The sequence below is a fragment of the Cupressus sempervirens genome, chromosome 4 (assembly GCF_028749045.1).
Source record: "Cupressus sempervirens isolate cs-2001-9-10 chromosome 4, ASM2874904v1, whole genome shotgun sequence".
Classification (NCBI taxonomy): Eukaryota; Viridiplantae; Streptophyta; class Pinopsida; order Cupressales; family Cupressaceae; genus Cupressus; species Cupressus sempervirens.
Genome location: NC_143121.1, coordinates 291,497,341 through 291,514,076, shown reverse-complemented (window position 1 = coordinate 291,514,076; position 16,736 = coordinate 291,497,341). Strand labels below are relative to the sequence as shown.

Genomic DNA, 16,736 nt, shown 5'->3' with positions numbered 1-16,736 from the left:
GAAATCCATTTTCGATAATCTCAAAGGAAATATGTAGTCTTTTAAATAAAATTTCAAACTATATGTACTTTATGTTCATCGCTAGGTTTTTATATGTTTCATATGTAGAATCTTTGGTTACACCATAAAGCGTATTCATATATTGAAGAATCCTTGTTGATGGTGCCAGCCTATTAAAAGTCTTCAATCATTTTGACTTATTTCCAAGGTTACTAACTATACCATTCCTAAAATTGAGATCACATTCCTTAAAAGGCATCATCGTAAACAATTCATGTGCCTATCATGTTCTACATACATGTTGACTATGGTATGTGAGATGACTCCTATTTCTATCTATTTCAAATTTGATATATCTTTAAAAAATACATTCCCTTCAGATGAAATCTTGAGAAGATTCTCTTCATACATTTTATAATGCATTGTCTATGATTCCAAATTGGCATATGTTCTTTAAAATGAGTACCATTGTTGACATATTTTGATGCATGTTGATAATTTTTTTGGAAGTTCTTATTTTGCATAGGTAGGGAGGACATTTTACCTAAGGTTGTTTAATTAAATTTTACATCAATCAATAATATTCTCCTTGAAGTTTAAATTATATATTTTAATTGATTTCATTTTACACATATCATGCAATCATCCACAATCATAGAATTCCATGATTCCATAATTTATTGAAGCACATGGGCTTTGTGTATATGAAACATTCGATCACATCTTTCTATAAAATGTTGTCTCCTTTATGATATTATGTCAAATAGTTTGTGTGGCTTCTATATGCTTTCAAATTAGGCTCACTAAGTTTTTGGATCTACTTCACTATTCCATTTCTTATGCATTAATTTTTATCCATGTACTTCATGAAATGACAATATTTTGATGAGTTATATCAAACATTACTAATGCAGGAACATCTTAGTTACTTTGCCAATCTTGCATCAACCAAAAAAAGATTTAATTATATTGTCTCTGTCTATTGTTTGATGAATGGTCATTGTTGTTGATGTTATCTCTTTCCATTTAGTTATCTTCTTAATTTGGACCAATCATGGATCCTAAACCTAAGCTCGTAGAAACTAATTTCATCATTTATGGGAGTTACCCTTCTCTTTGTTCAAGATGTGCTTTTTTCTTGGCATCTCCAGTATTGCGTAGGTTTGGCTTCACCAAGGTTTTGTTCAACATCATGGATTTTTACGATCTTGGGGATCTCTTCTTTGTTCACGTGTGGACCTATTGTTATCCTCACAGAAGTCAATTTTCTTTCACGTGAGGTCATTGAATTATCCTTTGGGGAAGGACCTACATTTTGTTATAATCTTCCTAACAAGCCTACTTGTGGTGTTGTTGGATATATAATTAGCGATCTAAGATTAGGAAAGGTCAAATTAAGTTAGATAGAAGGAAAATAAAAAATATTTGGCTATGTAATCCTAAGATCTTAATCTCATTGAATGTATTTTGAATGTATTTGGCTATAACTCTAGTGAGGGTATCTTAGGAGTGGAATTTCTTCCCTCCTACCTTGTGTCAATTACCTATAATTCTCATTTATCACTAATGAGTCAAGGAGAAGTTGAAATTCCATTGTACCAAATTGATGCATATAAGATCTAAGAATCCTCAAGGGAAATGTCTAACCTTGCAAGAGGGGTAAGAAACCACATAAGTACATAGTAAGATAACAAGAAAATAAAATCATACAGGATAATATCATTGGATTATCATTAATTTGGCCTACAAATGCACCTAATTACATAACCATTATCAAAACACAACTACAACAGGTTTCACAATAGATTGTCCCTTAAAATTATAAATCTAACCTTCCAAATGCTTCACAACTACATTCAACAATCTACCTCATGTCACACTTCATGTCATAGTAGATTTTACTTCTAGGATTCACCTTGTACTTCCTAAAACTAGAAAAAATACTTACTTATGTACATGATGACCATCTACAAGTCATCTTGTCAGATCATTAAATTCCAATATCAAGGAAAGTTGTTACAAAAAACAAGCTAGGACCCAAATCTATAAGAACAACCCCAAATGAATACATTGTGTTGTACAAACTTACAAGGGGATCAATAAGACATAGAATGATGTGCCAACATGTATAGCATGTCATGAATCTCCATTGTATGTTGGATCTCACCAACATGACCATTAGAACAAGAAAGCTAGAATAAGACCAAATCAATCTCAAGATAAGTTCATCTAGAATTTTATTGCAATACCTTGCAAAGATAGACATAGAAAGACCATGATGCCTAGACCATTCCGTAAGGATCATATAAGAAAACAAGTCAACCAAATCAATCACAACCTAAAACAAGAATAAAAATAACCTAGATAAATACTAAATAGAATATCAAAAGAAATTATTTTTGGGTGATGCAAGATCACAAACAACTTGATGATGCTCATGCATTAAAAAATTGTGGCTTATTGGCCACCCATGGTTTTTTTCCCAAAAAACACACTTACCTTGTTTTGTGCTTCCACATTATCTACAACTAGTAGAGGAAAAAGTTATCAATTTCTCCTTGGGATGAAGGAACTATATATACTTGGTCTCCACCAAACTCCACTACTACTTTCATATTCTTTAGAGCCTCCAATTTTCCTCCATCCTCAAAGCCAACCTACATAACCTACCTAAGGGACACTTTTTCCATCCCCCTCTTCTCTACATACAATTATAGATCCAAATCATGTTATGGAACCAAAAAATAATCCTTCCCCCAATTATTATCTTCTTCTAGAGTATGGACATCTGAAAGCACAAGATCAGTCACTCCCTCCTTGCGACTTTTCACTATCTATATGACTTCAAGACATTAGCTCAATTGGTCTTAAGTTTGAGATCTTTTTTGGCATCAATTGGATAGGTCACTAGACCAATACCTCAATTTTTTATATAAAGAAAATAAAGGGAAACATTTCATGCTTGATAACCTAGACCAATTGTCCTAACTTAGAACATAACTCAATAGAGGTGGAAAGATCATTGGAGTTATTAATAATATTGACACAAATACTTGCATGTATATCATCCATTACGTTATAGCCTCAAGGTGTCTATAGAGAAATGTAGCTCACCAAATGGGCTCACAATCCCCTTAAAAATATCTTCATGTTAGCATTCATGAGGAATCCCGTGGAGAAAAACCTATAAAAGACCAACATCAAAGAAAAAATTTGATAGATCCATCTTAGGAGTTCATTTTACAAGGGTAAGGATGATTTTTCAGTTACCCAAGGCTCCCCACATAAAACACTTGTGAGGTCCTTAGTACATGAGAAAGAAAATCTTGAAAATAATTCTTTTGGCAAAGAAGAAACCTCAACCTACCCCTTAAGCATCTACCATTTATGCCAAAAATTCGTCACAATCTTAATATTGGGTCTGGACCCAAAACATTTCCCATGAATGAAAGGTCCATGACTAAAATATTATGGTTATGATTAATAACATGGTCACAAACAAGAAAGACACACTTTCCTTTCCCTACCTCAAAAATGTTGCAAATAGGGGGAAAATTAAATCTCTCTATTTGTTTAACCTTAAAGAAAGAAGCCCACCATTTTTTCTTTCTCCCAATCCACCTGCATTTCCCTATCTAACCCTAAGGAGATAATCTCCTTCTCAGGGACATAACTTATTCTATTGAGGGTTTTAAGAACATAATTTTGATAACAAATATAATTATCTGGAGTATTAGCCCCACCTATGAAAAAATCTACATAAAACCTACCTTTTGGGTCCACATGGGTCTCCTTCTTTGGACATAAAGTTACTGAGTCTTGATCCTCCAAATATGCATATGCCTTCCCTTTACTATATCCATTTCCCTGATGGCCTGCATTCTAAATTACAACATCCACCGTATTTATAGATCCAATAGTAGATTTCTCAACTATTTGTTGCCCTCTCTCCACCTGAAAGCCTTGTTGAACTCTTCTCCACTAAATTCTTTGATAATCTCATAATGTCTTTCAATTGAATAATGGACTTTTGTATTACCTAATTTCAGTAGAAAGACTTGCTGAAATTTATGACTAAGTTTATCAAAATGGGACTATATAATATCTTGGATGATGTTCAAACAAGTTTCTACAAATTTAGAATGCAATTTCAAATATATGATGGAAAAGAGCACAAAAATTGAAGGAATGTGAAATTTTAATATTGCACTTATATAATTCCACATTTGCATATAGGAGTGATATACTTTTCAGAATTAGCTTGTTTAATTTGTTCATTACAACAAAATTGAAGAATAAGTTAACATTCTAGAGATGTTAAATAGGAATATTTGTTTTCTTGTGCTCTTATTTTCCTGTACTATTTCTAAATATATATAAACTAGCAATCACACCTTGGTGTCCAAAGCGTATTATATCGAAGATGTATATAATAATGTTAATTAGGGGAAAACAATTAAAATGGTGACAAGAAGACACAAAAATGTTAAAACCCAATGGATATATGTGATGCTTTACGTGATCGTAATTGCCTCTATTATATCCTCAACCACTCATCATTCTAGTCAACTTCTTATTATTTAAGAAAATCCCTTCAACACAATTATTTTTAGATCTATAATAGCAAAATGAAAGTATATATAGATAATTATTTAAAAAACTTTGAAAATTTATGATTAGAAGTAAAATACACCAATCAATAAGAATCAAAAACTCATAGAAACATTTTAAATCTCTTTTTACACTATTTAATTAAATATTAGTATTGAAAAAATTATAATTATTAATTACACATTCCAAAAACTCGATACATTCCATAGTGTAAAAAACAAAAAGGAAGTGATAAGCCACCAACTGCAATGACACCATCATTTTGACTAGGTTTTCAAAACTAGCTAGACAAAATACACCTTTAACAGAAATTGAAAAATTAAAAAATACATTAAATTTTGCTGAAATCGTCAACATTTGTTCTTCGTGATCTATATGTTTGGCAATTGAGAGGACAAAAAAAAAAAAAAAAACACAGTATTTTCACAGATCTGAAATTTGTTTTTATACTGTTAGTGCATTCTATCTAGAACTTAGCATCACAATAAGATGGACGGCTGTTTGATTAGTGACTGCCATAAGAAAAGACAAAGAGGGTCCTGACATCCTGCTATTTTGCTCATGGGCATTGCCCATCTTTAATGCTATCAGAAATAAGCTTCAAATTGGTGGCAGAACCTCCCTTGACGACTTCCTCTCTGGCGACTTCTTTCAATCTCTCCACCGCTCCTCTAAATCTCACATTTTTCTCGCCTTCCATCAACAATTCAACCTTTTCAGAAACCTCCTTCGCTCCAATCACCCTATTTTCATCCTCTCGACTCCTCATTCTCACCCCAAACTTCCATTCCTCCACCACACGCTTGCAATTCACGAACTGATCCAACGCAAGAGGAAATCCCAGCATTGGAACACCCGCCCAAATGCTCTCCACAACAGCATTCCATCCACAGTGGCTGAAAAACCCTCCCACGGCAGGATGTTCCAAAACCTCCGCTTGCCTAAACCAACCCGAAATCAAACCCCGCTCTTTACATTCCTCTAAATATCCAGCCGGCAACATTTCATAGACATGCGAGGCCTCTCTATCCGGACGAAGCGCCCACACAAAATAGCACCCGCTCTGCATAAGACCCGTTGCTATTTCCCTCACCTGAGCTCTCGAGATCTGGATAAAACTGCCGAAGGAAACGTATATGACCGACCGCGCCCGTTTGTGATCCAGCCATTGACTGCACTCTGAATCGCCCTTCTCGTCCTGACAGACACGGGCCCTTCTCGTCCTGACAGACATGGGCCCAGTCTTTGCGATCCAAGTCATAGAAAGAATTCACCACAACCCAATCTGCTTCCCTTACATTTATCAGGCATTTCGCTATTTCATTGCTCAGAGGGGAGGCAGAGAGAATCTCGTGCGGAAGCTCTGCCCGTTTTATAGAAGGCATCCCAGGGATACAATCTATACACGCTTGCGACCCAACTGCAACAGCAAAGTTAAAAACTCAGTCTTTTTTATTAGTCTTTTGGGTATGTTAAGTAACAAATTGTTCAATCTCTGATGGTTTAAAGAATATAAACATACCCAAGTCTATATGGTAAAAGATGGAGAAGGTTGTGACAGACATCGGCCACAGTGCTACGGAGTGGAGATTGTGTCTTTTAGCAAGAGGCACCGCCCATTTGAGGAAAGTGTCAGCCACTATGCAGGACGGGGCGTTTCCCGAGCGTTTGAGATCTGTTATAAGATCGCTGACATGAGATTCCATGTTGGAGAGCGATAGAAAAAAGTTGGTCATGTTGCCCCACCTTTCTTTTTCCCCTACTACGCAGTCCGGAATGATTATTGCTCGAATATCCAGGCCAAGCTTTTGGGCATGGGAGAATTCATCGTCCTCGGCCTTTGTCAGGATTTTGTGCCAGGATTCAGTGAGCACAAATGTAACGGAGATTCCAAGAGAGGCGAGCTTTGTGGCGAACTGCATCATGGGATTTACATGGCCTCTCGCTGGATACGCAACAACTACTGCATGCCCTGCCATTTTTTCTCTGCAATTCGAACAAGCAACGGCAATCTCAAGGCTTAAAATGTTCTGTGTAATTTAGAAGTCGTAAAGACTAAGACATCTTAGTTGGTAGGGGAGTAGGTGGAGCAACCACGCTGGCTTCTAGTCATGTTTTCATGTGCGTCTACTGGTATTTTCTATTGCTTTTTTCTGTGTTATTCGTCAAGCACTTAGAATGCTGCCGTGCACGGCGTGCATACTGGATTTTCTTATTGTGTTTTATGACTTACAATCGCATTTACTATCTCACTCATGTTCCACTTACAATTTTAAAATGCATCGAATCAATAATCTAGCCAAATTAGCGGTCAAATGGAAAAGAACGTGTTCTTGTCCTTTCTGTTGTCGGATTGTTTTCTTTTAATGGAAGATTCCCCATTCATAAAGTCATTTTAGTCTATGTGATATGAAAGCACCAGTTACTAGACTGAAATTCTCTCAGCTAATTGAAAATATGTTCGGAGAGATTCTTTCATCAGATTTACTCAGATATGTTTAATTTTGTCATAAGCAAGATTTTGAATTCTTGCCGAATTGTTAAGAACCATTATAACGGCTTTCATCTGTAATGATAAATGTGTTACTAAATTTTTGTATCACACTTTTGCTTAAAAACCATAATCGAATAATCAACAAACATTGATAACTACTTCATTAGTAATTTACCATTGTGAAATTTACAAGGCAAAGTAATATCAGTCGACGAAAACAGAGCAATCGATAAATGATATCTCAACTTGAGACTGCTTTAGTTTGCTTCAAATTATTCACAAAAGCCTCTTAATTATTGGCAGATCGTCCTTCTTTGCTTACTTCTTCCTTGTCTGCATCTCTAAATCTCTCTGCTGCCCTTCTTACTCTTACACTCTCCTCCCCCTTCATTAACATTTTTATCTTGTTTGTTATTTCTTGTGCGCTTATAACCCTGTTTCCATCATCTCCTCTCCTCAACTGTAAACCAAACTCCCATTTGTCGGCAATCAGCTTGCAGTTAGTGAATTGATCCAGCTCAACGGGAAATCCCAAAATAGGAACACCAGATGCAATACTCTCCATAGTGGCATTCCATCCACAATGGCTCAAAAACCCTCCCACTGAAGGATGTGAAAGAACCTCCACTTGACTAAACCAAGGGGCGACAAAACCCTGATCTTTATTTTCATTCAAAAATCCAGGAGGTAACATCTCTGAGACATCAGAGGCATCTCTATCTGGACGAAGAGCCCAAACAAAATGGTACCCGCTCTACATAAGGCCGAGGGCTATCTCTGCTATCTGCGGTCTGGAAACACAAACATGGCTGCCAAATGAAACATAGATGACCGACTGCACAGGTTTGGAGTCGAGCCAGTTTCAATCCGGGAACTCGTTCCCATCTTCCTATATTGGTTCTCAGAGCTTTCAAGGTAAGCACAAGGCAGTAAGGGACCTACACAATGCACATGAATTTTGATGAACAGGGCTTCCACTGCCTTGCAATCCAGAGGGTACATGGAATTGGCAACAATCCAATCTGCTTCTTTCACTCTCAATGCACCGCAAGAATTCTACTCTCATAGGAGTGACAAATGGGGATGGAAGGTCTGTATGTTGTAATGGAGGCACCCCTGGAATATTGTCTATACATCCTTCCACCCCTACTGCATCATACAGTATAATACATCAGATTTTAGCAGATTTGAAATATGATTCAGGCGTGCTCTGCCCCAAATATAAATCAAATTGATTATCCTGCCCCAAATAAGGAGCAAGTAAATCTATTGCTATGGAGAAACTTTGCCCGAAACTGGCCTGCAAAAACAGAAAAATGTGCCATGGCCCATAGTAGAATAATAAAGTTACAAGTGTTGATTTAATGAAGGTATGTTTAACAACTGAAACACACCACACATTATTTGTTATTTTGGGCTCTAGAAGTTTTTCATGCTGAATGAATAATAGTGCTCACTGTAACTTACGACAATACTTTGAATGGATGTTTTCAAATGCTTAGTTATTTTTATGCCCATCCTAACTTACAACAATTGTTTGAATTCATCTTTTCTCATGCTTAGCTAATTATAGTGCCCATCCTAGCTTATATCAAGCCCGAGTTAAACTTGTAATTTACTGAAAATGTATTACATAATGTAAATCATCACAGTAATATAACCTGACATAAAATCTTTTACTGTACCCAAATTCTCATTTACTAAAACATTACGAAGTCAAAACCCATCTATGCCTACGAGACCAAGCTAATCACTCCTGTTTTGCTTTATGTTTCTAGTCCAATTCTAAACAAGGAGTAAACGAATCGGCTGATGTATGTTGAGATGGAGAAGCTTTGCATCAAAACCGACCTGTAAAAATTTAGAAATGTTCCAAGGTAGAGTAGTAAAATTATGACTGCAGATTAAATGAGGGCATACTGACAGCTGAAAAGAAAATATGTCACATATTGTTTGTAACTTTGGGCTTTGGAAGTTAAACATGCCGATTCAATAATAATGCGCACTGTAACTGACAACAATACTTTGAATGGATTTGTTATCATGCTGAAGTAGGTATAGTGCTCATCCTAACAACAATACTTTGCATGATCATTTGGTATGCCGAGTTAATTATGATATCATTTGAGTTTACAACCACCCAAAGTTAGTGTAACTAATTTTGATGAAGTATCCCTGTAATGTAATCTGAACTACTGATGCAAAATCCTTATTTCAAAAACTTTGTACTCAATACCCAATACCCAAATTGCTATTTACTAAGGATTGCAAATTCAACAGACTAATTAATGCTGTTGTACTTTCTGTTTCAACTTTCTGCCTCAAATGCAAACAAGCAACAAGTACTTTGCCTGAAAAATGACCTGCAAAAACAGAGGGATGCTCCAAAGTAGAGTGATAAAATTACAACTGCAGATCGAAGGAGGATTTGTTTGTTATTTTAGGCTTTCGAATTTTACGTGCTGATCCAATCATAATGAATCTTTGAACATATCTTTTCTCACGTTGAGTCACTCATAATGCCCATCCCAACTTGCAACAATGTCAAGTTATCTTTTAACTTACTGACAATGCTACAGGAAGTTAAATGGATCATTTCTAATGGTGAGTCAGTATAATGCCAATCCTAACATGCAACAATCTCAGGTTTAAGTTTTTACGTGCTGACAATGTATTGTAAGTCATACTGAATAAGTATGAAAGTAATGTAACCTGGGATACAAAATCCTTATTTCAAGCAGTACAGCTATTATTGTTTAATAACAAGGTTGCAAATTCAAAATATACTTATGTTTATTTCTATTTCTATTAGAATTGAAGTGTTTATTTCTATTTCTATCAGAATTCAACTGTGTAATCAAGTTAAAATTCATTGATCTATGTTCTGCAAATAATGGTTACTAAGAATTTTCTCTCTTTAAAATGAATGGTAGACTTATCAATCATTGCATTTACACATAGTCAGTTGTTTGAAACTACACCAGCTCAAACAAATTAAAGCATGAGGTTTCCTATACAATTAAAGCTATTTAGCTTCCAACTCCATTTACAAAACTTTCAATAAATGTTGTATTTTATAAGCCATTCATTATAGAGCCCAGGTTAATTAATGTTTCTTTCTTCCTATAACCACACAGGAAAATAACTATTTGAGTGGAGATAGATTCCAAAATTTCTAAATCAATGCTTATGGCCCTAAGATTCTATCAAATCTCAAGAAGATTTTATCAAACATTCATGTAATTTTTCATCAAAATCAAATGCCTCTTGTAATCTATGACAGAAAGTACAAATTCTTACCCACAAGGTCTGAATGATAAAAAATGGAAAACCGGGTTACAGATTCTGTCCACAATGAAACGGATTTGAGAGAATGTCTTTTAGCAAGTGGAACCGCCCATCTGAGGAAAGTGTCGGCGAGCATGGCTATGGGGGGATTTTCTGAACAAGAGAGCTTGCTTATAAGTTGACTGACATGGGCTTCCATATTTGCAAGTGAATGAAAAAAGCCCATAAAAATTAGCCGACCTTTCAGACTCGGGGTCAATGCAGTTGGGTATAATAGCAGGGAAGAGAGGGAGGCCATGTTTTTTAGCACCAGTGAAAGCATCGCCCTTTGCACATGAAATGAATTTGTGCCATGACTCTGTCACCACAAATGTTACTTTAATTCCATTAGAGGCCAGCCTTCTTGCGAGCTGCATCATGGGATTAAGGAGCCCCTGACCTGGATAAGGAACAACAATTACACGAGCTGCCATTTCTTCTTTCATCTGGGCTCAAGCCTTTCTGCCCAGATACCCTACAATTTTAGTGTTAAAATATACATTGCTTTGCATTAGTTTGTTTTAAATATGTATCTATCATCAACTTGTTTGCATTCTTTTATGGGAAAAAATACTTCTATTCTTTATCATATTTGATGTTTGATATTAATAAATAGTATTTGAGGAAAGGTGGGAAGAAGATAAGGTCTTTGGGGAATCTTTTTTTTTGATGAATAGTCCTTTTCAATTAATAAAATTTACTAAGATTACAATTCACAAAAAAGGGCCAGGGGATACAGGATCACCCCGCGAATGAGTTCAATCGGCCGAAGTCGGAGTAAACAACATGGCCACAGCCAACAACTATAAACTATTCATAAAAAAAAATATTTAAAACAACCTCATGCTGCCAAGGCAGTACCAGCAGAGGGAGGAGGATCATCTTTATCAGGAAATCCCCACACATCAGTGGGATTGTGAGGCGGACTAGGAACAGTCCAGCTGTCAGCAGCATCTGCAAGATCTGGGGTAGTTGCAGTCTCCGCATCCTTCTTATCTGGCCGCGGAGGAGAAATAGCCAAGGCCAGCCCAGGAAACTTGCTAGAGTGTGCCCGTCTAGGGGGAGGAGCCGAAGACCGGCCAGAAGCCCGCCTAGGAGGGGAGCCGGGGACCAGCCAGAACCACCATGTGGTGGGGAAGCGGAGTGGCGCCTCCAACCGCCATGACCACCGCTGGGAGAGCGGTGGCAGGGACCCTGGGAGCGCGACGTGTGTGAATGGCGACCAGAGGACTGGCATCTGGAACGGCGACCGCAAGACGAGGAGGCATTAGCCGAGGCATCTGGAGGCACTCTGGCAATGGTACAAGGAGCATTGCCCCAATGGTTTAACAATTCCTGTAAGTGGGCAACCTCCAGGGCAACTTTATTAGCTTGCACCTGTATCTGCATAATGACATTGTTACAAATGCATGCCTTAGTGTACATTGCAATGTTAACATCCAAAAAACTGTGAGTGAATAAAACTGCATTCCTGTCTTTCCATAGAGAAAACAAAATTTCCATCCTGAAGGTATGCCAAATTTGGGAAAACTTTCGAGGAAATCTGGGGGAATCACCCAACAGGATCATGTGCCATGAAAAAGGTTTGGGCTTGAAAGGCTTGAAAAAATCATGGATCCAGTGCCAATAATCTATAGGACCGCTTCCCTTTTCAAATATCCCTAAAAGATCTTAACAGAACGACTCTATTTTTAACAAAGCGGATGCCATGAGACCCCAGCCTTAGAACGCTGCTGTGCTACTACTGAATTTTCTTATTGTGTTTTATGACTTACAATCACATTTACTATCTCACACATGTCCCACTTACAATTTTAAAATGCATCGAATCAATAATCCAGCCAAATTAGCGGTCAAATGGAAAAGAACGTGTTCTTATCCTTTCTGTTGTCAGATTGCTTTCTTTTAATGGAAGAATCCCCATTCATATAGTCATTTTAGTCTATGTGATATGAAAGCACTAGTTACCAGACTGAAACTCTCTCAGCTAATTGAAAATATGTTCGGAGAGATTCTTTCATCGGATTTACTCAGATATGTTTAATTTGGTCATAAGCAAGATTTTTGAATTCTTGCTGAATTATTAGGAACCATTATAACGACTTCATCTGTAATGATAAGTGTGTTACTAAATTTTTGTCATTACACTTCTACTTAAAAACCATAATCGAATAATCAACAAACATTGATAACTATTTCATTAGTAATTTACCAGTGTGAAATTTACAAGGCAAAGTAATATCAGTTGACGAAAACAGAGCAATCGATAAATGATGTCTCAATTTGAGACTGCTTTAATTTGCTTCAAATTATTCACAAAAGTCTCTAAATTATTGGCAGATCGTCCTCCTTTGCTTACTTCTTCCTTGGCTGCATCTCTAAATCTCTCTGCTGCCCTTCGTACTCTTAGACTCTCCTCCCCCTTCATTAACATTTTTATCTTGTTTGTTATTTCTTGTGCGCTTATAACCCTGTTTCCATCATCTCCTCTCCTCAACTGTAAACCAAATTTCCATTCGTCGGCAATCAGCTTGCAGTTAGTGAATTGATCCAGCTCAACGGGAAATCCCAAAATGGGAACACCAGATGCAATACTCTCCATAGTGGCATTCCATCCACAATGGCTCAAAAACCCTCCCACTGAAGGATGTGAAAGAACCTCCACTTGACTAAACCAAGGGGCGACAAAACCCTGATCTTTATTTTCATTCAAAAATCCAGGAGGCAACATCTCTGAGACATCAGAGGCATCTCTATCTGGACGAAGAGCCCAAACAAAATGGTACCCGCTCTGCATAAGGCCGAGGGCTATCTCTGCTATCTGTGGTCTGGAAACAGAAACATGGCTGCCAAATGAAACATAGATGACCGACTGCACAGGTTTGGAGTCGAGCCAGTCTTTGCAGTCAGTTTCAATTCGGGAACTCGTTCCCATCTTCCTATCTTGGTTCTCAGAGCTTTCAAGGTAAGCACAAGGCAGTAAGGGACCTACACAATGCACATGAATTTTGATGAACAGGGCTTCCACTGCCTTGCAATCCAGAGGGTACATGGAATTGGCAACAATCCAATCTGCTTCTTTCACACTCTCAATGCACCGCAAGAATTCTACTCTCATAGGAGTGACAAATGGGGATGGAAGGTCTGTATGTTGTAATGGAGGCACTCCTGGAATATTGTCTATGCATCCTTCCACCCCTACTGCATCATACAGTATAATATATCAGATTTTAGCAGATTTGAAATATGATTCAGGCGTGCTCTGCCCCAAATATAAATCAAATTGATTATTCTGCCCCAAATAAGGAGCAAGTAAATCTATTGCTATGGAGAAACTTTGCCCGAAACTGGCCTGCAAAAACAGAAAAATGTGCCATGGCCCATAGTAGAATAATAAAGTTACAAGTTTTGATTTAATGAAGGTGCGTTAACAACTGAAACACACCACAAATTATTTGTTATTTTGGGCTCTGGAAGTTTTTCATGCTGAATGAATAATAGTGCTCACTGTAACTTACAACAATACTTTGAATGGATCTTTTCAAATGCTGAGTTATTTTTATGCCCATCCTAACTTACAACAATTGTTTGAATGGATCTTTTCTCATGCTTAGCTAATTATAGTGCCCATCCTAGCTTATATCAAGCCCGAGTTAAACTTATAATTTACTGAAAATGTATTACACAATGTAAATCATCACAAGAATATAACCTGACAGAAAATCTTTGACTGTACCCAAATTCTCATTTACTAAAACATTACGAAGTCAAAACCCATCTATGCCTACGAGACCAAGCTAATCACTTCTGTTTTGCTTTATGTTTCCAGTCCAATTCTAAACAAGGAGTAAACGAATCGGCTGATGTATGTTGAGATGGAGAAGCTTTGCATCAAAACCGACCTGTAAAAACTTAGAAATGTTCCAAGGTAGAGTAGTAAAATTATGACTGCAGATTAAATGAGGGCATACTGACAGCTGAAAAGAAAATATGTCACATATTGTTTGTAACTTTGGGCTTTGGAAGTTAAACATGCCGATTCAATAATAATGCGCACTGTAACTGACAACGATACTTTGAATGGATTTGTTATCATGTTGAAGTAGGTATAGTGCTCATCCTAACAACAATACTTTGCATGATCATTTGGTATGCCGAGTTAATTATGATATCATTCGAGTTTACAACCACCCAAAGTTAGTGTAACTAATTTTGATGGAGTATCCCTGTAATGTAATCTGAACTATTGATGCAAAATCCTTTTTTCAAAAACTTTGTACTCAATACCCAATACCCAAATTGCTATTTACTCAGGATTGCAAATTCAACAGACTAATTAATACTGTTGTACTTTCTGTTTCAACTTTCTGCCTCAAATGCAAACAAGCAACAAGCACTTTGCCTGAAAAATGACCTGCAAAAACAGAGGGATGCTCCAAAGTAGAATGATAAAATTACAACTGCAGATCGAAGGAGGATTTGTTTGTTATTTTAGGCTTTCGAATTTTATGTGCTGATCCAATCATAATGAATCTTTGAACAGATCTCTCCTCACGTTGAGTCACTCATAATGCCCATCCCAACTTCCAACAATGTCAAGTTAATCTTTTAACTTACTGACTACGCTACAGGAAGTTAAATGGATCATTTCTAATGGTGAGTCGGTATAATGCCAATCCTAACATGCAACAATCTCAGGTTAATGTTTTAACGTGCTGACAATGTATTGTAAGTCATACTGATTAAGTATGAAAGTAATGTAATCTGGGATACAAAATCCTTATTTCAAGCAGTACAGCTATTATTGTTTAATAACAAGGTTGCGATTCAAAATATACTTATGTTTATTTCTATTTCTATGAGAATTCAACTGTTTATTTCTATTTCTATCAGAATTCAACTGTGTAATCAAGTTAAAATTCATTGATCTATGTTCTGCAAATAATGGTTACTAAGAATTTTCTCTCCTTAAAATGAATGGTAGACTTATCAATCATTGTATTTACACACAGTCAGTTGTTTGAAACTAAACCAGCTCAAACAAATTAAAGCATGAGGTTTCCGATACAATTAAAGCTATTTAGCTTCCAACTCCATTTACAAAACTTTCAATAAATGTTGTATTTTATAAGCCATTCATTATAGAGCCCAGGTTAATTAATGTTTCTTTCTTCCTATAACCACACAGGAAAATAACTATTTGAGTGGAGATAGATTCCAAAATTTCTAAATCAATGCTTATGGCCCTAAGATACTATCAAATCTAAAGAAGATTTTGTCAAACATCCCTGTAATTTTTCATCAAAAACAAATTCCCCTTGTAATCTATGACAGAAAGTACAAATTCTTACCCACAAGGTCTGAATGATAAAAAATGGAAAACCGAGTTACAGACTCTGTCCACAGTGAAATGGATTTGAGAGCATGTCTTTTAGCAAGTGGAACCGCCCATCTGAGGAAAGTGTCGGCGAGCATGGCTATGGGAGGATTTTCTGAACAAGAGAGCTTGGTTATAAGTTGACTGACATGCGCTTCCATATTGGCAAGTGAATGAAAAAAGCCCATAAAATTAGCCGACCTTTCTGACTCAGGGTCAATGCAATTGGGTATAATAGCAGGGAAGAGAGGGAGGCCATGTTTTTTAGCACTAGTGAAAGCATCTTCCTCTGCACGTGAAATGAATTTGTGCCATGACTCTGTCACGGCAAATGTTACTTTAATTCCATTAGAGGCCAGCCTTCTTGCGAGCTGCATCATGGGATTAAGGAGCCCTTGACCTGGATAAGGAACAACAATTACATGAGCTGCCATTTCTTCTTTCATCTGGGCTCAAGCCTTTCTGCCCAGATACCCTACAATTTTAGCGTTGAAATATACATTGCTTTGCATTAGTTTGTTTTAAATATGTATCTATCATCAACTTGTTTGCATTCTTTTATAGAAAAAAATTACTTCAATTCTTTATCATATTTGAAGTTTGATATTAACAAATAGTATTTGAGGAAAGGTGGGAAGAAGATAAGGTCGTTAGGGAATCTTATCACAGTCTTACGCGGTTAAGTTTTTAATATTTATTTTTATTTATTGTGGAATGCAAAAGATGTTTGATGAAGAAGACAAAAGTTGAAAAATAATGTTTAGGAGAGTATTTGGAATTCTTTTATAAAATGTAAAGAGTTTCTACTTTTGGGATATGGCTATCCTTTCGATAAAGTGCACAACTATGAAAAGGCAACGATTTTTCACAAAAATTTCAATATGTATTCATGTTGATTTCAATGGTTAAAAACATTAAACAACACTA

The 16,736-nt window shown here is 36.6% G+C and overlaps 1 protein-coding gene and 2 pseudogenes across 4 annotated transcripts; all 3 read right to left on the bottom strand.

Moving 5' to 3' along the window:
* Positions 1 to 4,911: 4,911 nt before the first annotated feature.
* LOC149561150 (UDP-glycosyltransferase 86A1-like) lies at positions 4,912 to 7,113 on the bottom strand (annotated as a pseudogene). The gene is made up of 2 exons (XR_016363778.1): positions 6,134 to 7,113; positions 4,912 to 6,031 (listed from the first exon to the last, which is right to left on the bottom strand). The product of XR_016363778.1 is annotated as a UDP-glycosyltransferase 86A1-like (transcript).
* Positions 7,114 to 7,240: 127 nt separating this feature from the next.
* On the bottom strand, positions 7,241 to 11,275 carry LOC149561149 (UDP-glycosyltransferase 86A1-like; annotated as a pseudogene). Its single transcript, XR_016363777.1, has 2 exons — positions 10,406 to 11,275; positions 7,241 to 8,254 (listed from the first exon to the last, which is right to left on the bottom strand). The product of XR_016363777.1 is annotated as a UDP-glycosyltransferase 86A1-like (transcript).
* Positions 11,276 to 12,604: 1,329 nt separating this feature from the next.
* LOC149561148 (UDP-glycosyltransferase 86A1-like) lies at positions 12,605 to 16,358 on the bottom strand. Of its 2 annotated transcripts, none has more exons than XM_089824992.1 (2): positions 15,784 to 16,358; positions 12,605 to 13,630 (listed from the first exon to the last, which is right to left on the bottom strand). In XM_089824992.1, the coding sequence occupies exons 1-2, from the start codon at positions 16,253 to 16,255 to the stop codon at positions 12,711 to 12,713; spliced, it is 1,392 nt and encodes a 463-aa protein (XP_089681118.1). In that variant the 5' UTR covers positions 16,256 to 16,358; the 3' UTR covers positions 12,605 to 12,710. The 2 variants fall into 2 exon arrangements, with proteins under 2 accessions (XP_089681118.1, XP_089681117.1); XM_089824991.1 differs by having other exon boundaries at positions 12,605 to 13,633; positions 15,784 to 16,357.
* Positions 16,359 to 16,736: the final 378 nt, after the last annotated feature.

Excerpts from the sequence above, each read along its gene's own strand:
- LOC149561148 (XM_089824991.1), bottom strand. The coding sequence starts at position 16,255 with ATGAAAGAAGAAATGGCAGCTCATGTAATTGTTGTTCCTTATCCAGGT. Across the intron at positions 13,634-15,783 it reads TTATCATTCAGACCTTGTGG|TAGGGGTGGAAGGATGCATA; the intron begins GTAAGAATTTGT and ends TGTATGATGCAG.